The 26,502-nt window shown below is 43.0% G+C and overlaps 1 protein-coding gene across 1 annotated transcript; it reads left to right on the top strand.

The window, feature by feature from the left end:
* Positions 1 to 1,303: 1,303 nt before the first annotated feature.
* Positions 1,304 to 24,833, top strand: TBX18 (T-box transcription factor 18; the record flags this gene model as incomplete). Its single annotated transcript, XM_082480631.1, has 8 exons — positions 1,304 to 1,589; positions 1,998 to 2,175; positions 3,740 to 3,841; positions 6,789 to 6,960; positions 13,430 to 13,597; positions 14,786 to 14,850; positions 18,506 to 18,600; positions 21,125 to 24,833. The coding sequence occupies 8 exons, from the start codon at positions 1,304 to 1,306 to the stop codon at positions 21,847 to 21,849; spliced, it is 1,791 nt and encodes a 596-aa protein (XP_082336757.1). The 3' UTR covers positions 21,850 to 24,833.
* Between the last annotated feature and the right edge of the window lie 1,669 nt (positions 24,834 to 26,502).

Here is a 26,502-nt window from a genome sequence, read left to right on the forward strand (position 1 = left end):
TTCGGTTTAATTCTCTTTTTATTGCGGCTTCAGCGCCTAATGGGTTGGGTTTAAAGGGGGCTACGGATGCTGCGCTGAAACCCCCCTGAGCCAGCGCCTGGGTAACAACGTGATGGAGCTCCGAGTGCAGCACCTGAATAGTAGTAGTAGTAATAATAATAATAATAATAATAATAATAATAATAATAATGATGATGATGATGATGATGATAATAATAATAATAATAATAATAATAATAATAATAATAATAACAACAACAACAGTAACTACTAATCCCTAACAGCGAGAAAGGCCACAACGTCTATTTTTTAATTTTTATTTTTAAGTCCGAACAGTTTTTCCGAGCGAAACGCGGCTCTCCGGGAGGGCTCCCCCTCCCCCTTCCCTCTGCGTTTCGGGGGGAGCTGGGGCTCCCGGCCAGCCCGGTCCCCTGCGTGGGGGGTGTGAGGGGGGTCTTATTAACGTTTGTGCATCTGCCGCCGGTCGGGGGGTGCGGGGCTGTTTGGACCCAGGCGCGGGGCGGCGGGGATGGGGGCGGGATGGCGGGTGCGGGACGAGGGTTCGCCCCCCCCACCGCCCCCCCGGTCCCCCCCGCCTCGCCCGGCCGCCGCGGCGGGGGCCCCCTGGTAGGGCGGCGGGGCCGGGGCCGGGGCTGTGGGGCCGGGACAACGCTGATTGGTCGACGAGGCCGGGGCGGTAGGGCAGGGGCGGTGCTGATTGGTCATCGGGCAGCCGGGCCGTCGGAGTCCCCGCCCCGCGGCTCCGCCCGGCCCCCGCCGCCGCAGTGACACTAATGAGCGAGTTCTTCCCACCGGTCTCCTGCCTGGAAGTGCTGACAGATCAAGGCAACAAATTTCAATTACAAGCCCTAATTTGTGTCCGCAGAGCGTTTGTTACCCATGTCAGTCCTGCCTGGCCCATCAGACGGGGCAGAACGAGGAGGAGGAGGAGGAGGAGGGGGAGAGAAGGAGCGCATCTGCAAAAAGGAATAGATTTTTTTTTTTCTCCTCTTAAAAAAAAAAAAACAACCAAAAACAACCAAACCACCACCCCCCCCCCCCGAAAAAAAAAAAAAACCAACAACAAAAAAAAACTTGGCTGATAACTCGGATTTAAAAAGAAAGGCGAGGAAAAGCCCCAGCCCCTTGCCTGCGCGGTCGGGAGGACGGGAGGGCGGCCGGCGCAGCGGGCCGGGCTCGGGCGCGGGTGCCGGCGGCCGTGGCGCGCCTGGATGCGCGGGTTGTAGGCGGCAGCAGTGTTTTTTTTTTTTGGGGGGGGGGGCTGGGGGGGTGGGAGGCGGGCATGGCCGAGAAGCGGCGATCCTCGCCCGGCACCACCATGAGCCTCAAGGCTCACGCCTTCTCCGTGGAGGCTCTCATCGGGGCCGAGAAGCAGCAGCAACAGCAGCCGCCGCCGGCGCGGCAGCCCAAGCGGCGGAAGCTGGGAGGCGAGGAAGAGGCGGCGGAGGACGAAGGGGCCAGCGGCTGCTGCTCCAAGAGCTCCCCACCGGCCAACGCCACCGCCGCCACCGCCGGGAGGACCTGCGGCGACATGGAGCTGGGCTGCGCCGCCGCCCGCGCCCCCGCCGGTGAGTGCCTTCCCCGCCACCCCGCCGCCTCTTTGCCCGCGGGAAACCCGCTCCTCCGGTTGGGCTCCGGCTTCTCCCTTTCCCCCTTATTCCTTCTGTCTTTCCACAATTGCATGGGCATCCCCCGCCTTCGCCGGCAGCCGCCCCCGCTCCGCGCCTCGCCGCCGTCCGGCGGCGCGGAGCGGGGGCGGCTGCCGGCGGAGGTTGTCGGTGTGGCAGCGCGGTGGAGCAACATCTGGAGGGGGTTTGGAGATGGGGACTGGGGAAAGCGCCCCTCGGCTCACCTCCCCACGGGTCGGTGGAGTCCGGTTGGGGCTGAGGGACACCCCCCCACACACACTCTCCGGTCGGGAAGATCCGCGCTCCCCTCCCCGGTTCCTCTGTCTTCCTCTCCCGTTCTCCCCGCAGGCGGCTGCGAGGAGGATGGTTTCCCGGCGTCTTCCCCACCCGCTTCCCCGGGAGTTTCCCCTAAAGGTTCGAGGCCCGGCTCGCCTCTGCCCACGCCGCGGGTGGACCTGCAAGGAGCCGAGCTGTGGAAACGCTTCCACGAGATCGGCACCGAGATGATCATCACCAAAGCGGGGAGGTAACGGGCCCACCGGCGGCACCGCCACCCGGGGCTCTGGGACCCGGGGCTCTGCGTCCCGGGGCGGGCGGGCGGGCACATCAAAACCCGGGGTGTTGGGGGGTGGGTGACTGGGTGTGGGGGAAACCCAAACCCCCAGATTTACGAGGCAGGTAGATGGCGATAATTTTAGCCGGGCACACGAGCATGTGGGTTTCCTGTTCATTAGGGCGAGGGGTCTGGGAGCGCCGCGTCCTTCTGAGTGGGGGGAAAACTTTTCCCCCTTTTTTTCCCCGTGGATACACATGGTAAAAACCTGGGTAGTATAAAAGTATCCGAACTTATTAGAAATTACAAAAACATATTTTATTGAATCCATATGCTGCCTTCTACGTTTTCAGAGAGGCTTTATTAATGATTGAAACGCAGTCTTGAACAGCACAAAGCAACATTTGTCTTAAAAGAGTCCAGTCGGGGAATTTCTGTTTTATCTTACAGGTGCACTGAAATAAAAGCGAAAACTAGTTAACCGCAGTCAGGTTTACCCTCCTGCTTATTCAGAAATAACGGAGATAGGATTTTTCTTTCCTGTAACGACTTTTAATTGATTTATATAAATATATATTTTAGAACAGCAGCAAACACTGAATAAACTGGAATGGCTTTCAGGTTTATAACATACAGAAAAGTACCCTTCATTAGCTTGCAGTCAGCTCGTCACTAGGACATTTCTTTTTTTTTCTTTATTTTCTTTTGGCTTCAAGAATGAACTTTCTTGATAAAAGGCGTGCCAAACGAGCTAAGAAATACATTTTTATGTTAAAACCACCGCATCGGTTAATTACTCCGTTTCCTCTGCAGAAGGAGCTAACTCATGAACTTTTTTTTTTTTTTTAGAAATTACCCCGTAGATTCGTTTCTGCTTTTAATAAAGAAGTTTTACTATACCTTTCAAAGACAGAGTAGCTCTTGCACTTCACCTTTAGTAAGTTGCAGACAGGAAGTCCCGTCTCAATAAAGACCATATTGTTGGGTTACAGCATGGCACGTTGGCTTTTATAACTGCATCCTTGCAGTGTTATAATTGTATCGCCGTGGATTTAGCTTTCTAATTTGCTGCACCAGAAATGAGACACCATTTGCTGCTGTCAGTCGAAACCTCAGTGGCAATTTGCATTTCTGTAAGTATTGGTCTTCCTGGGCACGGAGGTGGTCTTTGCACATCCCCAGAAATACATTTCTAGCTGGTATCTCAAACGGGCTTAAAAATGCGTGTCCTGCTAAAGTGAAGTCTCAAACCCAAATGATTTACTGTCTAACAATAAAGTCGAAATGATGTGGTAATAGCTGTACTCCCAAAGCGTATCCCAAAACATACGAAGCATTGTTCGAGTAAATGCACTTTAGAAATCTGTTTTGACATATCGAATGGGCCATTTCATGGCTATGTAACTATAATCGTCCAAAAGGACTCTGTAGGCTAAAAGGAAGAACGAGAAAAATCCCACGAACTGGTTACTTTTCCTAAACAACCATTCCCGAGTCTGTTTCATATTAAAAATGACCTCTCTCTTTCCATGTTCAGGCGGATGTTTCCCGCGATGAGGGTGAAGATCTCAGGTTTAGACCCACATCAGCAGTATTATATTGCTATGGATATTGTGCCAGTGGATAACAAAAGATACAGGTATGGTGACTTTAAGGCAGAAAACATTCGATGCAAGCCATAGGGAGCTTGGCTATTGGAAGAAAATATTAACACTATATAAATTAGCCGAAGGTCGTGTTTAACTCTCCTTCAGATTCCTGTTTTCATCCTGGTGCATTTACAGAAAACGTAAGTTGTGCCAAGTACGCACAACCAACTAAAGTTTCTGTTGAAGCTCTTTATACATTTGCCTTATGTAGTGTATATACCGTGGGCAGATGCTCAGGTTTTGGTTTTCAGAGAGTGGAGTTCTAGTGCGGTCAGGAAATCTTACCGTGCTTTATTCTTCATCTTGTCGGTGGGAACTGCTTCCTATTAGCAAATAAATATGAAAATGCACATTTTTCTACTGCTAAATGGTATTAACATTAATTAACAACATTAATAGCATTGATGTCCAATTTAGTGGCATATGAGCGTTCTTGGTCACACTTCAAATTGATTATTTAATTTAATTTAAATGCTGTTTATTGCTCAGATATTTGGTTGCTGAGATGCACAAAGCGCAATATTTCTAATTCCTGTTCGTGAAAGTATTAATGACATTATTGTCTGAAGAATAATGCGAGGAACAAAAGTAGCTGTTCTTCGAACACGTAAGAGTAGGAATGACGTGCTCAAACTCTTACCGTTTCGAAGGCAGTTGTGTTTCGAGGGAGCCAGTTAGACTCTGCTGCAGCCACTGGTCCTCGAGAAATGTTTTGCAGGATCGGGCTCGCAGCAGTTATTATTGTGAGTTGTAGAAGTTTTGTAGGTCTTGCTTTACAGATGCGATCCCATGCTCCGTAGTAGCCCGGAGGAGCCTGGCCAAGTAGTTCAGTAGAGGCAGGATCAGGTCCTTACCAATTGCTGGTTTGATTGTTTCAACCCTGTACTTAGTATAATGGAGGGAAAACCGCTGCAGATTTAATTGTAGAACTAGGAATGTTTCAGACTAAGAGTAAAAGGTTGGTTCTGCAGGAATGCCGCCTCGTTTCCTAAGGAAACACTGCCCTATGGATTTTTGTGTGTCTTTACCTCATTGACTGCAGTTTTGTCCTTTTCTCGTGCGGTGTGTAAGACATTTCTTAGGACCATTTTCAATCTTGTGTTTTTCAACAAGGTGCAGATACCAGTGTTGAGGATGTCCCCGTACATACAGTTAGGGGAGGCTTTTCTGACTGTATAGTAGAGAAAAAAATGCTTTTTTTCTTTGGACCAGTGCAGCGCAGTTCAAATGAAAGCCTTTTTCTTGCTTTGTATTGCACGTGTGCATTTACTTAGCAATCTAAGCATATCATTCCTAGAAGGTCTGAGCAATTCCGTAATTCATAGAAAAAGCAAGGTTATTATTCCAAATGGAATGAAAATGTTAATATTAAAAATAAACACAGTCGTATTGAATATGAGTTGTTTAAACCTCATTTCACTTAAAATAAATGCAGTCATAATGAGCTGCGCTGTCTGCCCAGTGTGATACGTGGTACTCAGATAACTGAAGTAAATTAACAAAAGTTGAATGAAGGGCAGTATTTTCTTAGTTGGCAAACACAATTTTCTGTAATCTTGTACTAGTACCACGCCTTTAACCTTCCCGCTAAATATTCATGTTTCACGTGTTTTACTTGATTCCACTTTTCACTTTTTGCTGTGCAATCTATGATTTTTATTTTTTTTTTATTGCTGGCTGTTATTTTAACTTTGGCTGTTCATGTGGCTTTACAAACTGTCTTGCTGATCTTTAGATTTGAAAGATACAACAGCAGTTGCATAGGGACCCTACTCTTCAGCTGTCATAGCAGATAGCAAAACTAAATGGAAATGCAGAAAATTATAGCTAGGTCTAGATTTGTAGCAAAATTGGACCTTGCTGTAAATGCCTGGAAGCTGAAGCTGTTGCTCAAGTTATTTTATGTGTTTATGTCTTTTTTTTTACTTTTGTAGGGAAACCACGTATTTAGTATAAACCAACAAATATAAACTAAATGAAAAATGTTACAACAGTTGACTGTGCGATCTGGGGTTGAGAATTTGTCTCCAGGAGAGAGCTTCACCGCCATTCTAGATCTTACTTTTGCAGCTTGATAGGAATTGTACGGAGCGATGCATATATTGGATCATTTTGTTTTCATTTCCAATCATGTTGTTTGTCTTTTTCTAGTAAGGAACTGAGTTGTACAAGCAAATGATTTTATAAAGTCTTTCTTGTTTTTATTAGAAAATATAGCTGAATTACTGGAATTTTACTGTACTTAAAAACAACACCTTGAAGTTTTTAATTGGTGCTTTTTAAATTGCCCTGTGAAGTGTCTGCCTTCAAAATAAGTTTTTTACCAAAGCAGGCACTATTTTTATTAGAAAATGACTTTGTCAGCATTGGCCTATCAAATGAAATATGGGCTGTGTTTTTTCATTTTTAAGCCTTTCTGCAATACTATTCAAGAAAATTAATATGGTCTTGCAGAAATAGCAAGAGCATAGTTTGACATAGTTTCATTATTTTCCCCAATCATAATGTTCTTTCCCTTCAATAGCTTTATTTATAGACTCTTATATTAGACTCAACATGTTAAACCTTCCAAATATGGAATTACCACTCGATTTGATGAATGAGGGACTAGATTCTTCCCTGTTTGCTGATGCCTATTCAGAGCGGGGCTGTAGCAATCAATGAACTGACACCAGCTTAAAGCTCAGTGTGGAGCCTGGTGTTAAGGCTGTTACTGATTTTAAGACGGCTAAGGTCAGATCAGAGCCTTACTTTTGCAGATACCAGAACTATGGTTTGAACCTAAAAAAAAAGTAACTTTTATTTATTGTCCTTTCATATCGTGTTAACTGGTGGGTTCTTGCTGTATGTATGGCCCCTAGTTTATTAATACTGAATGGGTCTGACGATACATTATTTCGGGTTTCGTGGTTATAGGTGTTTGTTTTCTTTTTATAGGTATGTTTATCATAGCTCCAAGTGGATGGTGGCTGGTAATGCTGACTCCCCGGTGCCGCCTCGTGTTTATATTCACCCCGATTCACCCGCCTCTGGGGAGACGTGGATGAGACAAGTGATCAGCTTTGACAAACTGAAGCTTACCAATAACGAGCTGGACGATCAAGGGCATGTGAGTACTCGCTCTTCTGCAGTATTATATGTAGGCACATTGCTCAGCCCCGAAAGACTCTGACGTACAGCTTCAGGGTGCCAGAAATAGGCTTGACTTTTCAAAGCTGTTTTGGAACTTTACCGTCCAGATCTAAAATCTGCTTACTTTCTGCTCCGATAATTAACTGCTTATTAGAGCCTGCTGTTTTACTCCCCCCTCAAAAACAGAACCCCTTCTGCAAAGTAAGACTTTACAAGGCTAAATTGCCTAGTACGAAGGGGCAGAATTGCTCTCACGTTTTCCCACCGAGCGCGTTACTCGCAACTTCTGCGCCGATCAAAAAGGACGCTTAAATTCACAAGTGGCTAGAAGAAACATTAATAGCGTGTAATAACTTCATGTGAATAAAAATTCACTTAACTATTTTCTTAACCTAAACATTTGTGTGAAATCCCATGAGGTGTTAATAATTGCAGTCAAAAACGAACAACATGGGAGCTGGGTTTGCTCCGATAATGATTTATTACATACCTTATGAAGCAAGACCCTTTCACAGCTGAGGCTCATTACTTCTGAAAAAACTGGCGAAGACGTATGCAGTATGAGTGTTCTGTTTGCAAGTTCTAAATTGTTTAGTTATGACATTATCTAATGTGACAAAATGTGTTATGTTAATATTTCCTTTTCTCTTTAAAACTGTTGAAACATGACAGATGTAAGCCAGTATCTTTCCAGCAATCCCTAAAATAGTTTTACTTGACACCTTGGGAAATAATTAAAAAATGAGAATTGTTTTTAGTCAGGGTGAAGTCTTTAATTTTGCAAAATCCTGTAATAAATGGCAAGCGTTGGCTTGCTTTCAGAAGTAGCATGGAGTTCCAAGTGGTAGAGCTTTAAGATGTTGGAGGCAAGTTTTGAGACAGGATGTGGATTCCATTGTCCTTAGCATAGCCCGATTTATTAACCAGGATACTTTCTCCCTCATGGAAGGGAGTGAAAGAAAATGTACCTGGCACAGAATACAAAGATACTGCATAGTTTTGACTCTGTGACATTGAGCCGGGTATTTTGTCAATATATACTCCAAGTTTAAGTACGAGATTTTTTTTTTTCCTCTGTGTGTGTTTGCAAAGGAGATTAATGTGAGACTCTGGTCAAATTGTGCAGGAGCTACAACTTTTATGTTATAGAGGCAAAAAAAGCCTCCCTTTCGTATCATAATGTTCATAATTTTATTGCACTTTTCCTTTAAAAGGATGTGGGGGTATTCACATCTCCAAAGTTAGCAGTGCTTTTCTTCAGGCTTGTAAGAAAGATGTTTTACATCGCGTCCTGCCAGAATTAGAGTTATGGGGTCCCATTTGGCAGTGTCCGACTGAGTTAAGGTTAGGCACACTTCGTTCCCTTAGTTTCTCCGGGCTTTGTACATTTGCGACTCTTCTTGAGTGGGAGTTGCTTTCTCTGAGTCCTGCCTCTATTGTAAGGCCTTTAAAAAGAGAAGCAGATGCGAATGGGTAAAATGTTGCTTTTCCAATGGCGAGCAGGCAGCGCGGCTGGTTTTTTCTACTCACTTGGTTCAGAGGGGCGATACGTGGGTGCTGTGGTCCACCCGTGCACTTGCAGTGGCAAACTGTGGTAAAATCTCAGCGGTGTAGAGAATTGTGTTACTGTATTTTTCCATCCCAGATCTTAGCTTTGCTTTTAGTCTGAACTGAAACCTGTGTAGTGTACACAGCACACCATTATTCGCAATGTGGGGGGATATAAATTTTCTGGTCTTTAGTTAAGTGTTTCGATTTGGAAACTAGTGAAGCGAAGCCCTAGTACAGTGATTTGAGACACATTGAACTGATTCAGAGCTACGGCAGCGCCCCTCCTCCCCAAAATGGAAATTTAAGTATTAAAATAAAAGGACAAAAGAAGGATGACTGTAAAATAATTTCATATTTCTCAAATCTGGGAAATTGCAAACATGTCATTCATAATTACCAGAAAAGGCAAAAGCAGAAAGCAGAAAAGTGTCTCTTCCAATGGGTACATTTTTTCTTTTAAAGCTATGGTAGTGTGGAATGCTGTATTGAAAAAGCTATGTAGCCTCTGAATGCCTCCAGCAATAATGGAAAACGAATAATCATATTTTGTGATGAATATAAAAAACAATTGTTTCTCATAAGCAGGAAGGAACCATTTTTCTCAAGAGGGTACCAGGGGAGGGATGGGGGATTAGAAGAGCTAGGGGTCAAGACTGTACCATCCCTCAAATATTTGTTTTGCATCAAGTGTTCTGACTCTCCCACCCCTGTACAGGAGATGGGGTATATTTTAGATTATTAGAAAGTTGGGTTTTTTTTCCTCTACTGCTAAGGCAGAATGGCTCAGAGAAATCTTGGTGGGGTCTCTACACTCTGCCATCATTCCTCCAGTAGTTCGAGCAGTGTTGGGCTTTAGCCGTTGTTCTTTGGGTGTGCTTTCCATGCTGTCTGGTTCTGGGGCTTTATCCTTGTCAAAATTGTGCCTTTATTCTAACCGTGCTCCTCAGAGGTATTGGCTTTTGCAGAGTTTTTGTGTTAAAACCCAAGGGCTGGGGTTTGATCTAGCAGGCACAGAGGTAGGGAGCTCACGTGAGACCAAGCCAGAGCCCGTTTACCTGTTCCAGAGTGTTACCTCTCAGAATCGGTGAGAAAAGTGCCACACGTCCATGGGGATGGAGAGAGTATTTGCAAACAGAGGCTAAGGTAGTATTCCTGTGCAGTGTCTATATTGTGGTAGTGGTTCATGGGAGCCAGCTCCCCTCGCGTTGCCTTGGCCTGGGATTAGCTCCTTGTGGAAGGAGATCAGCCATCTCTAAGATGACTTGCTTTGCTGCTCGAATGCCTTCCGGGCTCCTTGCTGCCTGCTGCTATTTTCATCAGTATTTTGAGTGGGAATTTGTGTAATTTTATAGTGCTGTTTTGCGGAGACATTTTGAAGTACATCTGCACATAGGACACTCCTTTCTGATACACGGGTTCCACCTGTAGGCTGAGGAGATCAAGCAAAATTTGTAAGGATACGTTTGCCTTGTGTATTTTTGACGTCAAAAGGGAGTCCCGGGGTGGATTCCCTGCCTTGGAAAGACTGTGCGCTTATAGAGGCATTAAGGCCCGATGGCGTCATTAAGACACATACTGTGGCATTTGTGTCTTTCGTCTGAGTTGTGACAGTAACAAAAAGTAAACCTGCATTTTGCAGTTGACACTGAGAAGTGCGTGGTCTGGGCGCTCTTTGTTAATGCCTCTCATCCCTCTCTCATCTGTGGAGTTAGTGCTGCATTGTCAAAGCAGTCTCTCCCTCCGGCTGGTTAGAGCTGGCTGATTTTGTTATGTTGCTGCAGTTTTTAATCTGAATTTCAGTAGAGGGGGAAAAGTCAATATTTTTGATGCTATTTTCCATGCTTTTCAGCTGAGCATTTTTTGATGCAGAGAAACATCTTTTAACTTTTAGTGAAAATGATGCTGTTAGCGTGTTAATTGTTCCTTGGTGGTTTTTTTTTTTTTTTTTTTTTCCCCTCCATTTGAAAGTGGGGTGAGGCTGGAAGCAGAGGCGGACTGTTACTCTGCCCAGACTTGGCTCCAAGTAGCAAGCTCTGCTTACAGTCAATGGGTAGTTATACGTTCTTGTCACAATGAAAAGCTGGGAAACATCAGCATTTGCACTTGCAGTTTTTGTCTTTGTGGAGAGGGAATCCGTGCTCCTCGGCCCCACACGCTTCCCTGACCACAGAAGGCCTGAATACATGGGCTTTTTAGGGAGGACAAAGGAGGATTTTTTGGTGAAAACAGCATAAGGTGAGCACCCATCAAGGTCGGGAGGTGGCTGTGTAAAATCAGGGCACCGCCGAGCCACCGGGGGATCGGCATCTCCCTCACGAAAAGAGCATCAGGCTCTCATGTGTGCTGCCTGTGATGGTTGTGCCACGGCGGTGCCCGAGCCCGGAGTCAGCTCCGAGGCCTCATCACGGCAGCATCTCTCTAAAGCCGTATTGCGAAGGTAATCCCAATGGTAATCTCAGTTTTGTGGGTCTGTGGGTGCCGTGGCCACCTTTGCTCTGCCAGGCCGTGGCCTTGCCCCGCTGCCTACCTGTGAGCTCCCTGCTGTGGTGCCTTCTCTCTGATAATGATGTCTTCACAGCTGCAGTGGCCAAAGTGTAATTTTACTTTTGGCGGGACAGGTTTATTCCCCCCAACAAAGTGTTTTTCTGGTCGGGCCCTGTGAGTTTTTTGTAGAGAGAGGCAGGTTTTTCAACTGTGGGTTGAAAGCAATGCCAGTTCGTGCTTGGCATTTGGTGGGGTTCGTTCTGGTTGGGGTTTTTTACTGTTGGCTTTTAAGGGTACGAAAGGAAAGTTGCTGGTTCTGCAGATAAACTGTTAGATGCCCTTTGTGCTGTTGAATGTGCAAGCAATGCAAAATGAAAAGCAGGAATCTCCTTTTCCTTAGATTTTTCATCACAGTAACTTTAGGTGATGCTTAGAATAATAGAACTACATGGCTTTCAGAGTGGCTATTGCATTTGCCTTTTCTTTTATGTCCTATCTACATAGTGTTGTTCTTTAATTCACCAGGGCTCTGCAGTTATGTATTACTTATTCAGAATTCAGAGTCCTGATCATTAACAAAGATCCTGTTGTACAAGGCACGGTACAAAGCCGGGAAAAAAACCAAACAAAACCGCTGCTCCAGATTCATTAATTCTCTAACAGTGTGTCAGTGCCGGAAATCTTAGTATAGCACAGAGCCAAGCCAGGTTGCTCGTAAGAGATGACAAGGATTGGTTTAGCTGAAATAGCCACCCAGATAAGGAGGGGGAGATGGTCACCTCCATGCTGCCGTGACTTCACTTGTCCTGATATGCGAGCAGAGCTTTTTGTACTGCCTGGGTTACCATTGCATACGGTCAAGTCCGCCATACAGGCAAGTGGTACTTGTACTGATGAAGTGAAGTAATTGGGGTGGGAGCAGAACATGGCACGCTCAGTGGCACCCAGGCAAATGGCAAGACACCGAATAGTGATGGGTTTGAACAGTGGAACAGAGCTTTCCGTGATCATTTCTTTTTCTGTTGCACCAGCATCTCCCCTGGTATCACTGGGTGTTCACAGGAAAACAGGCTCAGGAATGTGCTGTCCTCTCTGCATTTTCGTTTTGTAGATCTTTGCCAGCGGAGAACCGAAAGGAGTGTTGTAAAAGAGAATACACATTTGTATGATAAAAATCTCGCTCTGTGCAAGATTTCAGAAACTGGGAAAAGGCTTCATATGAGGACATCCATTGGGCGCTCCCCGAGCAAATTAATTGGAGCCTGTGATATCATTGTCAAAACCTTATTTACAGGCTAATAAAGCCCCTGATTATCCAGAAACTTGGCTTATCTGAGGGTCATGTCATTTGGCCAGGACTAAGCATATTAAACTAGCCAAACTCTAGTTTATCCAAATTAATGTAATGTCCTCTATGTCATTTGGATGAATGAACTTCCACCGTGTCTGGCGTAGGGGCTCCGTCGGGTGCCTCAGCACATGCATGTTCTGAGCCTACTCAAGGAGCAGGAAATTAAAAAGCTTCCCCTGAATGTTGATTAGGGGTTCCACAGGCCAATAGCCATAGGACTATTTATTTATTGAGTTACTAATTTCTTAGGCCTTCCAACAATAATAGTTGAGCTTCCAATTATTTTTTTTTCTCGAAATCTTTTATTTTAGTAGTGGTTAGCTAACGTGGAGTAAACTGGAGAAATAATTTTGTATTTTAAACCTCCTCTAAAATTTGGGAACTATACAAAGAGGTATTTTTGTGTTTAATTTTATTCATTATGAGTTCATATACTTCTCGTTTATCCTTTATTCTTAATTGAGCTTTTGTATGCTGGGAGGGGTTTGTGTATTGCTTGTATTGTGTGTATATGTATTATAAATCCAGGGTTATTAAAACTTTAGAGTTTTGGATTTTGATATTATTTTACTCTGAGTTTCTGCTTGTTCAGAGTGTGAGAGTCTCAGTTTGCGTTCAAAGCAAGATACGTTTCCAGCTTTTGGGATATCGGGAAGAAAATTGCTCCAAGCATATTCTGAAGGCAAATGCTGCTGCTGTTAATCCTGTTAGATCAAATCTAGGCTCCAGTGGAAAAAAGTGACAAAACTTTCCTAATCTAGGGGGACCAGGACTTCTCTCCTGATATTATATTTTTTTTTTTAGACAGTCTCAATTGAGCCAGTCTCTGAATTCGGAGCTCCTGAGTCGTAATTTTTAAATGCTTAGGGTTGGCAATAACATAAACACACAGGGATTAGCCTACTGTAATAAGAACCTTCAGAGGTTAAAGAAAACATTTGATTTCCAGTAAGTGGCATGGTAAACACATACCATAATCTGTTCCAAAAAGCTATTAGTCCTGAAACAGCAGGGTGTCCTTTCTAATAAATGTTATCTTTTTCCTTTCATGACTGCATAGATTATCCTGCACTCCATGCATAAATATCAGCCTCGTGTCCACGTCATCCGAAAGGACTGTGGAGATGATCTGTCCCCTGTCAAGCCTATCCCGTCAGGAGAAGGGGTGAAAGCCTTCTCTTTTCCAGAGACAGTTTTCACTACTGTCACAGCGTACCAAAATCAACAGGTAATGTCGGCTTTCTGCTTAGCACTTTAAAGGCTTTTCAGACCAGGCAGGGTAGTAAGAGATAGGAGAAAAGCGGATACTTTTGTTATACCACTTACTAAAAAACAGTCTAAAGCCTTTTCGTATGACAAGTAGCTTTCACTAGTGGTATTGCAGCAGTGCCTGAAGGCTGTAGCTGAGACTTCAGGCCATGTGGGCTAGACGCTGCATGTAAAAAATCATTCTTATTATGGAGATCACACAGTCTAATTATCATAATTAATGGTGTCTTAATTATAAATACAGCGTTGAAGCACAAGGCAAAGAGCAGTCTAATTTTTAAAGGTGTTTTTGTACCTTTAAGTGGAGATAAATGTCTGGATAGAATTTTTGAAGCACTTTTGGTCCTGACTCCAGTGATTTCAAGACTCCCAGGACCTTAACTGAGAAGCTGAGGTCTGAAGAAAGTTGCAGTCTTTTTCGTTAACTGCATTCAGCGTATATTATTAACTGCAATTTATCTGGGTCCACACTGATTCAAAGTCAAAAGTAAACTGCAGGTTGCGTGTCTCCAGTGTTTGGCTCTTGTTACCACTTGCTTAAGTATTAAACATAGTGACATCGTAGTTAGTGTTGTGACATTTTATTAATTCCATGTTAAGTTATTGCAGCTGTATGTTGGGAAATTATATATGCCTTGCTATCTTTGCAAAGAACAGAGTAGGAGAGACCTGTAAATACTGAAATAGAATTATTGTGTGCCTACCCCATTTATTTAAATAAATTACAAGTATTGAGGTGGTGGGGGGGTGAATTTGCTGTTTTTTTTGCTGAGGATAACAGCCTAGGGATAATCTCTCTTTTCACATTTCCTTCTTGACCCGTACAGAAATAAAATTTAATTTAAATTTTATTGCAGTTGGGCAGTATACCCTCTTAGGTGAAGAATGACATTTGCCAGAAGATTTTTCTCAAGAATTCCAACCTGCCATTTGGTAGCATTAAATACCTATTAACTTCTCTGGGGATTTGCAAAAATAATGATCAGAAGGCTGGCCCTTATTTTGCTGCGTTTCAGGACAGCCATCTTAAACCATGCAACTATGAAGATGTTTCTACTCCAGTGTCAGCTTAATTCTGTCAGGATAGTCATTTTGGGTGTTACTTAGCTGAATTTGAGGGTAATAATTGCTTTAATCCTCTTCACAGATAACACGTCTGAAGATTGATAGGAATCCGTTCGCCAAAGGGTTTAGAGATTCGGGACGTAACAGGTAGGTTTTGGGGAAGGAGTTGGGCTTATTGCTGACAGAATTGGTTTGTGAAGGCTGGTAGAGGGAAATACCTGTATTTACAGACAAGTTAGTCTGGAGGCTCAGACTCCCAGAGGGAGCACTTAGGTTTCCCAGTAATGTTCTCTGTGGTGGGCTCCCATTCCTACTCCTCTGACCATCTAGGTCAAGAACGGGTTGGCACACGGCGTGACTCGTGTACTCAAGTTTCCTTTCGGTGGAAACGGCGGCATACCGTGAAGGCTGCAAATGGCATTAATGCATACTCAGGTCTGTGATTTCAGGCTGCTCCTGAAATCTCCTCTTTCTCCTGGCTGGAGACACAAATTGTAGGTACCAGTGTCAAACTGCAAGCCCGGGATTTCTTGCACCTAAGTGGCATTTAGTCTGGATGAATGGCTCATTGTTTTCATTTAAAAGGGGAGAAACTAAGTCACCTCGTGCAGTAACCTTATGTTTAGTACACTTGCCTCGGAGGTGGGAGACCTGTGTTCGAGTGTCTCTTTAGCCTAAGGAGTTTTAAATCCACTTCCTAGGTGAATGCCTTTCCTACTAGGCTATAGATGACCTTGAAACGAGCCTGGTTTCCACCTCCTCTGTTGCGGTTGGACTGATTAATTGCTTGTTCTGTCTTGATCCATTAATCTTTCAAAATAGCAATGGGGAATCTGAGTAGTGCAAAGTGGAGACTTGGGTCTAGTCCCTGCTGCCAGCACTGATGAGGTATTTTATCCAAAGTCTGTTTAACGCAAAATACTTAAGCCTGTTATGAATTGTATGTTAAACCATTTCAGCTAAAAAAAGCAGCATTTAATTGTGGTGCATAGTGTACATCAGTTCCAGTGACCACATTGCGTTTGGTGTCTACAGCTGCTATATTTATGACCTTGCCTTGCAGAGAAGGCAGCAGACTGTGCTTGTAGGAATGCTCAGAGAGTATCTGCTGGTAGCTGCTTTATTGAGCTTCCCTTTTAACTGAGGCTGCAGCATGAAAGCCTGTTTTGGGCTCCCACCTGAGTTACATAAATGCTGAGACCGGATCGCAAACGAGAGTAGTTTTTGGAAGATGAACGGTTATGGCAGGGGTGGGGTAGATGTAAAGATTTACAGGAATTCACAGTACATGTCTTTTCAGTTCGCACTCTGCATTTGCTGCTCTCTAAGATTTTTGTCTTCTAGCAAGAACTAATTGGCCACGCTCTGTCCTGGGGCCTGGAAAGGATGCCCCGTGCATCGGCATAAATAGAGTTTTGTCCTCCCTTTTAGCCTTACGGTTTGAAGTTCAAGTGAACAGTAACTTCCAGATAAATGCAGTGACTGAAGAAGCAAACCGTGCTGTGTGTACTTGGGGAAGGAAAAAGTTGCCATGTGTGCCCTATTCGACAGCTCCCCATAGGCAGTGTCTCTGCTACGCATGCTTTAGGCAGAGCTATAAAATAGGTACTAAGGAGGGAAGTGTTAAACCCCGACTCCTCTGAAATTTCTGTTTTTAAGTGGGTTTTGAATTTCTTCCATAACGTTCTATGAAACAAGGGAAGATGTCGTTGAAAACAGAGAGGAAAGGATCGTGCGGAAAGCAGTTTTGAACTGAATTTAACGTGGTGGGGCAGCCCTGCTATTACCCGAGGAGGATGTAGGTGCAGCAAGGGAACCGCATCTGCAACCATGCAAATCCAGTTGGAGGACTGGGGCTGTCCAGAGTGGGTTTTTTTGGTTTGGCTGCTAGCAATGAGTTTGGTTTGGACATTAGAAAAAAAGCAGGATACTTGAATTGAAAGACAATTGTAGTTTACCGAAATGGATTAGGAGGCCAGTCCTGTAGGAAGGGCCAGCCTCTGTATAAATGTTTCGGAACTGGATTTAGATGAAGTCTGAATGCTTTTACTGTAACGTTACTCATTGCAGAAGTGTCTCTGCAAACTCTTGTCCATTGCAAATTGATGGCAGTTTACTGAAGTTGGTATTGCTGTTTTCTTTGATAAGCTCTGTGGTACTGAATAAATGCGTTGGGGAATGCAGCTCAGATTTTTAATTGTTGAGGAAAATTTCCTTTTTTTAATTTAAATTGTCGGTCTACTCAGTTGATTATTTTACTGTGTTGCTGAATATTGAAATTAAATGCTAAGATTTGGCTACCTTTATTTTTCTAGCTAGCGTACTTCTCGGCTAGGCATTTTAGTCTGCAATAAAAGTGTAAAAAAGAAATAAAATAGTGTGGTACCGTTACATCCAACTTTTCACTGGCTTTAATTATTGCAGCTATCTTACTATGCACTGCTGCATACAATAACTCTGTTTAATTAAAAATATTCCCTTTCAGGTCATTCCCGTTCAGTCCCACAGGCTATTTTACAGAAATCAGTAGCTTCACCTTTTAAAAGCATTCCCTGTGCATTTGCAAAGTGCAACAGAATTTATGTGCTGAGAATAGTTTCATTCTTCAGTTAGGCCTTAAGTTTGACCCTATAAAACCTTTTACTCAGGAAAGGACCAGAATTTCTCCCTTTAAATACTTCAGGATAAACATAACTGTTTTGTTAAACAAACTTGGCCATTTGATAGCGTAAATTAGGGTGGTGATAAAATGTGGAAATTGTTCGAAGGCATCTTGTATAAATTATCGCCTTGACTACACTCCTCCAGGAGGTGGCTTTTATCTCCACTTTAACTAGAAATGAAAAATCACCATTGCTGCTGAAAACGAAGGCTATCTTTTTAGTCCAGGTTTAGCTAATAAATACTTTATAACTGTTTCCTGAAATACGTTTGTGACCCTGCTAGAAATGCAATGGGGAAGAACCGGTATCAGAACATGTTGGTAGCTTCAAACTGGGTGATTTGCATAATTCGAGTTTACAGAGTGCTGCTGCTCAAAGGCAAGCGCTTGTATTTGGTTCGTGCCTGATGCTGACACTTAACAGGCCTTTGGGGCCCAGCAGCCAAAAATAACAACAAAATTATACCTCTGAGGTACATCGTTCATAAAATTCTGTCAGAAAACAGATGAGCCTTTACCTTCAGGAAATAGAGATTCTTCTAAATACTTTCTGCCATGATTGTCTACCTGGTTATTTCTGTTTTGTCATGGCATTGTTGACAGAAAATGACAGAAGATTTTTAGTTTCTAAAGGCATTTTGCTCAGCACGTAATAACCAAGACACAACATTGCTTTATACATTCTAGTAGCGAAAGAGCCATACACCCATACCTTGCTCATGTTGTGTGATTTTCCAACTCATTGGTAATGACTGGGAATCCTGTTTTGACAGAAGTTGTCACCTTTGTTCCGAGCAGAAATCGGAGATTATCCCTCTGGCAGTTAGAGCAGTTGCTGTCAAGGAAATGTTGTACTAGGAAAACAACATCATTTCAGTCAAGTGCAACCCTGAGCTCCAAACCCCAAAAAAGCCAAAACTGAAATTGAGTGCCAGACTTGTGGAACTGGGAAACTGTTTGCATGCTGCCAGCCCAGTGACTGCAGATCGCAGCGATCTCATGGATGTTAAAAAGCAAACTCAACTGCAAAATAATCCTGAAATATTACTAATTCCTATATTTTATGAGGTAAAGTATCCAGAAAAATGTGACAAAATACAGCTTGCTTTCATGATGCTGTGTTGGTTTTGTTCTAAATAGAATGGGACTGGAAGCTCTGGTAGAGTCTTATGCCTTCTGGAGACCTTCACTGAGGACACTTACATTTGAAGATATACCTGGGATACCCAAACAAGGTACCTTTCTTCTTTGTGTTCTTTCAAAACAAAAATACGTGAAGATAAATGTTTGCCCATCATTCTTTACAAAAATCTAGGTGAGTCTATCACTTGCAGAGGAAAAGCAATCAACCAACCCCAGTGCAGGGCATCACCTCTCATCAGAGTCATTCTAAGTTAGAAAACTAATGCTGACTTAACCACTGTGGCAGTAAAAATGTTAGATCATAAAAGATAGATCAGATCTCATGTGGAAGAAGATGCCAGTTATTTAAGAACGGAATTACCTGTTTCTTAGTGTTATGCTCTGGCGAGATACACAAGTCAGAGATCATTTGTAGATGACTTCTGTTGTACACTTCTGAACTCCAGTGTAGAAATTACTTGTGTGTTTAAGAGAAGAAAAAGGAATGAGAGAAGAAATGTCCTCTAAGTAATGAATCAATAGTGACAAGTTTAATTGGGTTTCCGCCTTGGAAAACCTCCTTAATTCTTAAGGACCAAAAATTGTTCATTAAAAGTCCCAACAAACTTTAACTGCATCCTAGAGCTTGATAAAGTGGACCTTCTCTCCATTTTGCTTTTTCCTGCTCCCCAGTCCATAACCGCTTGGCTTCCACTTTCCTCATCATAGAGGTAGTGCTGTGAGGGAGAGAAATGTATTTACATGGCCTGTTTCGACAGAGAGGGGGGTCTCGGTACTATTCTCTGAGTTCCTTTGTTTACAAAGCATCCCTCGGCATATAGAAAACCTCTCATCCATTTCCCAATTAAATCAGACATCTTGCTCTTGATTCTTCACATTTCCAGCTTTCTTGATAATATACTCTAAAGTCATTAAACATCTTCAGACCAAAAACCTAGAAAATATGGAAATACAGAGAAATAACTTTTATCAACTTCACCTGGGCCCAGTTCTTTGAAAAATCCTGAGCATCAATGCCTGATGTGGGCAAGTAAAGAGGAGTTTTTGTGCCAAGTCACAGATATGTTGGATGAGGACTGGCAAAGTTTTGGGTGGCAGATGGGAGTGGGAGACGGTCCTTATAGAGAAGGCCTGTAACGAGAAGCCAGGATCAGACCTGAAACAGTTTGTCAGACTGCATAAGACTGAAAGGTGACACACTGCTATATTGCCCTGTTTGTTTATATTGCACTGTTTGAGAGCAGAGGAACTGCCGCCGTGAACTTCCAGCTTCCTTTTCTGCTGTTGCCCGAGGTTAAGGAGCCTGTTGAAGTTCCGAGGGTGGGATGTGGCACCCTTGCATTCCTTCATCCTTCGGTCGTCTACACCTTGGACAGTAGGATAGTTTAGAGACTTGTTGAAAGACCCCATTAGAAATTTGTCCTGATTGTTAGTGCTGGAAGTGCCCATCTTCAGATAGCAGAGGTGTTGATGCAGACTGGAAGAAAAATAAGTATGCCTTACACTAGGATTGCTGGAATGTGGCAGTATCTCATGGTGCTTTGTGCCTGTTTTGGCCTGTCAGCAGAGCAAGAAGAAGCAGGCAGAGTTCACTGATAATGTATTTTTCTTTTTGCTACCTCACCTTTCGTGAAAACCTGTTCACTTATTGACAGCGTGTATCTCTTTGCAGCATCAAGCTGTTTGATAGTTCATGTGAGTCACAAACAGGAGAGTCTTCCGTGTTAACTGCCTTCCTCCTGGGAGACTGCAGAAGGCCCAAATAAATTTTTCTACGCACATATATATCTTGTTATAGAGATATAATCTCTAAGAAGAGGAGGTGTTTCTTACAGCTGGGAAACTTTCAGTCCCGAGAAAAGGCTCCACCTGTAGCCAGCAGCAGGTTTTCAGAAGCATTCAGCACTGGTATTTGTCATGTAAAAAGTTGTGGTATCAGTAAATGAACAGTTTGTTAACAGTTTGCTGCAAACCTAAACCTCCACCTGCCTGTTCAGGAAATGAAGCAGCCGTGCACAGCACTCAGGCTACACTTTTCCTGAAGTTGTTCTGAAGTTTTATTCTCAAGTTGTTTGGTTTGAAGTTGGAAGTTTTTTGTTCTGAAGTTGTGAACTTTCCTGAAGTTGTTGAACTGTTTGAACCTCTCTCATTTGAGCTAAGGAGCTGGTTCTTTACCTGGTGCTCTGACAGTGAATGAGGCACAGTGCTCGAAATGCTCCCTGAGGTATAGCAACAGCATATACAATACAAAATCCATAACTTTGAAGGAGGCTTCCTGTGATGTGGTACCTACCCGCTTGGCTATGTCTTAGCTGCAACGCAGCTTGCTTCCTGTGTCAAATAACCTTTCGTGCAGGAGCTCTAAGTATTGTGATGGGTGCAAAAACATAACTTACGTTCTCTTTCTTGGACAGGTTGTTTCTTGAAAAATATGCCTGAGCCACACAGGCACACCCCCCCCTCCCCCCCCCGCACATGCACGTACATGCCATTTTTTGAATGAATTTGCGTCGTGTTTCATGTCAAGGGTTATTATAAAAGACAAAGGTCTTGATCTGTCACCTAGGAGCTGAACCTTTCCCAACATGTTTCTTACACTGTAATATTCTCTTGCAGGAAATGCAGGTTCCTCTACTTTACTCCAGGGATCTGGCAGTGGAGTGCCATCTACCCACCCTCACCTTTTACCGGGTTCCCCTTGCTCATCTCCAGCCTTCCACCTCAGTCCCAACACTAGCCAGCTCTGTAGCCTTGCTCCGGCTGACTACACAGCTTGTGCCCGCTCAGGCTTGACCCTGAACAGATACAGCACTTCTTTGGCTGAAACCTACAACAGGCTCACAAACCAAACCAGTGAGACATTTGCACCCCCGAGGACTCCCTCCTATGTCGGTGTGTCGAGTAGCACAACTGTGAATATGTCTATGAGCGGCAATGATGGGGATGCCTTCAGCTGCCCGCAGACTGGCTTATCTATGCAGATTTCAGGGATGTCTCCACAGCTCCAGTACATCATGCCGTCCCCATCCAGCAATGCCTTTACCACTAATCAAACCCACCAAGGCTCCTACAACACGTTTAGACTGCACAGTCCCTGTGCGCTCTATGGATATAACTTTTCCACATCCCCTAAACTGGCTGCCAGTCCTGAGAAAATCGTTTCTTCCCAAGGAAGTTTCTTGGGGTCCTCGCCAAGTGGAACCATGACGGATCGGCAGATGTTGCCCCCCGTGGAAGGAGTGCACTTACTTAGCAGCGGGGGGCAGCAGAATTTCTTTGACTCTAGGACCCTAGGAAGCTTAACACTCTCGTCTTCTCAAGTGTCTGCACATATGGTTTGATGAAGCCTTTAAGTAAAAGTACAGTATGTTTGGTGTCTACAATGTATTTCTTTTGGAATATGAAAGGACACTCGATGTAGCTTGTGAAGTGTGTGTATATATGATATGAGAGGAAGTTTCACTGAATTTTTGACTTGCTTGTGGCCAGATTATTCTCTTATTTTGAGTTACACAGAGTTTGTTGCGGCGCAGACTGCTTTAGTTTTCTGGTATAATACACTTAGTTGTATAACACGTTGGGACATATGCAACAAATTAAGTAAGACTTCCTCCCTTTTCCCCCTCCTCTGCTCTAACCCCTTTAAAGAATGAAATGACACTTGGAGTATTAAACAACACAAACAAGCCCACTTACATTTCCTATGGTACTAGTGAGTTTCTTTAAAACATTCATACAATGATAAGCTGATGCACCAAAGGTATTTTACAAGTTTCTTCTCTGTTATAAGGGATATGAAGGGTATTTGGACTTTTAAGTGTTAAGCATCAAGCATCCAGCCGAAAATAGAAGTTTAGCTAATGGATTATTTGCAAAGTAAACGGAAAGATTAGTTTGCCTTCTCATGATATGCTGTTTTTAGCTTATCAACAGCACAGCATTCTTACTCGGATTTATTTTTTTTTCAGCATTAGTCTAGATTTATGTTTAGGTATTTGAAGACAAATAATGCATATTCAAATTGTGGTGATAGGAGTAATTTAAACCAACAGCAGAAGAAGCGGCATTCCTTGGTATAGAATGAACTTTGGGGTGCTTCATTTTTGTCAAAGGAAGGGCTTGATGCATTTTTTCCTCCATAAATATCTATAAGACATTTACTGGACAGTAGGATATTCTAATGTATCTTTGTTTTTGTATTTTTACTTTTTTTAAAGGAAAAAAAGTGAACAGGATGAGAAATTCCATTATTGGTTTTACCCTTTTGTGTGTGTGTTGTGTTTTGGGTTTGGGTTTTGCTTTTTTTTTTTTTTTTTTTTAATAAGGGCAAAAGGTCCTCTATCCTCAGTATCTCATAAATACGTCGCCTGTAGCAATTAAGCAGATGACCCAGTTTGCCCACAAGTGCTGGAAGCAGAACTTTGTCGCAGCTGCCTCCCTGTAACATGGCCAAAATGGGACCAGGATTACAATAGGCAAAATTCCTTTAATAGTTTACTTTGAATGCTCCAGCATGACACCTACAGCCTATGTCCCTCCCTCCAGGGAGCCATCTGTCTTCCTCTTACTCCTTTCTGTCATGAGGTTACTGCTGCTCTGTTTCTCAGTCAGTTTTTGCCCTGGAACTGGAGAGTTTCCCTTCCTTCCCAGCTCTGGTTTTAACTGGTGCTTGTAAGAACACAGATCACAACCTGCTCCTGACCAGGCTTCTCCAGAGTGATGAGGACATGGAGAGACAGTTGTTGTGGTGAAATTTCTGGCCTCATCTGCACCTGCACATCCCTGGTTGCACATCAGTCCCGCTGTGAAAGCTGCCTCTCAGCTGCCCGCCTGTCAGAGCTGAAGCATGGAGGTTGTAGAACAGAATTTAATGCTTGAGAGACTGGGTCATCTTCAGCAGAACGCTAAGCCTCCTTTATATTGTGCAGGTGATGTAAAGGCATTTTGAAGTGGGTACAAATGTAGTTGAAAATGCTTCCCTGGTCAGCATGGAAGGAGAATAAGGCCTTTCAGATTTTACATTTTTCTGTGTTAGATTTTTCGGTGAGGGTGGATTGTTGTGTTTCACAAGAGTTCCTACGTCTTTTCTGGCAAACAGTGGGCTTAACTGCTCCCACTTCAAGAAAGACTCATCCCAGCTAGTATTTCATCAGTGGGTCGGAGATAGTGCATGCAGAAACAGCCCTCTCACTATCTCTTCTTATTATTTGGGATTAGAAGAGAAACCACAGCAGTCTTTAGGCCTGTGTCTGGAGAAGGCTTCATTTCTATTAGATACATATTTGTTTATGTTAAAGAACACATGTAGCAAGTTCTCATTCAAAGCTGGAAAGACAGGATGATGAGCCTGCAGTTGGGGAGATGTGGCTTTTGCTTCTTTGCTGTCACAAACTTCCCAAGTGACCTTGGGCAATTCATTCAGCCTTTCTATATCTATTTTGTTTTTCTTCTGTAAAGTGTGATAATAGCACTTCTCTGCCTCACAGTAAATGGTGACAGTACATTAAAGATGAAGGTAATCTTTACATCTGCTGTACTGTGGACAGTACATTACAGATGAACGGCTAGGTAGTGTTCATATATGAGGATAACAAAGAGCATTTGTGTGCTTCAGGTCTGTCAGTACTTTTGGCATTGCAGTGTCTTTTTGTAGCAAAGACCTGCGATGCAAAAAAAAACTGTTCAAAAACCTCACACTAAGAACTTGTGAAATGGTTCTAAGATGTGTAGAAGGTGGACAAACTTTCAGTTACGTAAATCGTCATAGCTCTGTTGGTTTAAATTAACAAGAAACTTGTGTAGAGTAATTCCTGCTCTAGCCAAAACTTTGAAATGTTGCAGTTGGACAAATCTTTAAAAGGGAAGAATGATACAATTACTCTGTATTTGAAAAAGGTTGAGGATAATTATCCGTGTCATCTTAAGGGCTGTGACTAGGTAGAAATGTGGAAGAGCTAAATCATGCATGTTCCTACAAGGGGAAAAAAAAAAAAGGTTGTGCATGGACGTTCACAGAGGTGCTCCTGGCAAGAGTTTGTACTTTATCGTCTGGGAATCTTTAGAACTGGTCTCTTATTTTTCCTCAAATTATTCTTATCATATAACCACACAATATTGTTTGAAACATTTGTTCCTTAAAATTTGAATCATATTGTAAATAATTACTGGTGTGTCATTGTGAAAAGACTAGCTTTTTATCAATATAGTAAATGCTATATATGCATTATATCTATAATTATATATCTGTATTTTACAAAAATGCCACAGAAAATATATTAAAGTGTGTATTCAAACACTTTTTACTACATTTGGAAAATTGAGGGGCTTGGGCCTTTTTTTTGTTTCTCTACAACTTCAGCAAGACCAAAGGAAGTGTCTCTAAGGTGAGCTCTGAAATTCAATGACTTAATACAACACGCTGCAATGATCCAACTAGTCCACAGTTCTTACATGGTTCAGTTTAATCATCTGCTGTTGAACCTCTCTGGTACTTGTATGCAAAGGTCGCGACAGGCGTTGGGTGTGAGGAGATGCTGAAGCTGATGGCAGAGCTGTGAGGTTTTCCTGTGGGAAGAGCGGACCGAACAGCTTGCCGGGCTCATTAGCCAGCGTGAAGCCTTGCTGGTTCCTCATAGCCCAGTTCATCCCAGCTGCCAAGACCAGTTCAGCTGCCCCATACCAGCCAGACCTGGGAAGTTAGTACTTCCACGTGACCAGGTACCTGAACGGGAGCTGGCTACCCTGCATATTTTCTCTCTGCGCTCTTACTTGGGTCATTTCCTCTCTGTTCTGCTTACTCTAAATGCAAAAATCCACCGATTCCTAAGGCACAATTTACAACCTATAATCAGCTGGGTATACTGTTACTCAGCAATGAGCAACATTTCTCCCTCCAGAAATACTGTTACGCGTAGTGGCCTTATTTCCTATTGTATTGCAATAAATGATTCCATGTGACATAGGGCACAGAGCCTGAAAATCTGATTACTTTAGAGACTAGGGTTTCATAGTCACTTAACACCAGCATTGTTGCAAATGACCAGAATTAGGGCAAGAGAAGTAGGCATGAAATGCTTGATCATAAATATCAGGCCTCGAGAGAGAATGAAAGCGTCTGGTTTTAATAAGAGAAGAGCCTTTTTTGGAATAGCACAATCGGACTCTGAGAGGGCTTCAACAGAGGACAACAGGAGAAACTTTAAAATCATGAACAGTGTTTACATTAATGTTAGCAAGTCTGTACCACGAGCAGTTCAACAGAAAGAACTTCAACCATTGTCAGAAGTAGCTCACAGGTTCTGTGGGTATATTTTTCCTGTAAAGGTAATATATCTAATTGGTCTGTATAGAAGTGTGTTTAAAAAGGCTGAAGAATAGCTACTTTTAAAGGTTTATGTAGCAACTTCACAAATGAAATCACTATTTTGTTGCACTCTTCTGAATACACTGTCAAACTGTCATGACATTAATGTTTAAGTTTATTTCGAAGTCCAAGTTTTAATATCAGTTTATCATAATGAAGTAATGGTTAGCCTTTGTGGGCTGACTGCACTTCAGCTGACAAAATATATTGACTTGCCAGTTGAGCTCTTCGTTAATGTGATCCTCAGATTCAATATTTTGCCTTGCATTTAACACAAAGTTGTTGATATGTCTATTTAATATATGCAAAACTACAGGAAAATTCATGTTCTGACTTATGTTCCACCATATTCCTCAGTTACCCAGTTTATTCAAAACACTAACACACCAAGATGACACGCACTTTTAATAGGCGTTGACTTGCTTCACTAGGAAATAACATTTCTAGAGAATTTAACTTGCTTTAAATGCTTTTTGTCAGTGCTGCGATGTTCATGCTCTCAAAAGGTGTTTGTTACCCAAAACAGCAGAAGTCCTATGCAGTCACCGTGTATTCTTGCAAACCAGTGTTGAACTGGCCATAAAACTATCTTCGTTTGGTACCCAGAGCCCAGACAGAGCAGCGCCAGCAA

The sequence above is a fragment of the Vanellus vanellus genome, assembly GCF_965231255.1.
Source record: "Vanellus vanellus genome assembly, chromosome: 3".
Lineage (NCBI taxonomy): Eukaryota > Metazoa > Chordata > Aves > Charadriiformes > Charadriidae > Vanellus > Vanellus vanellus.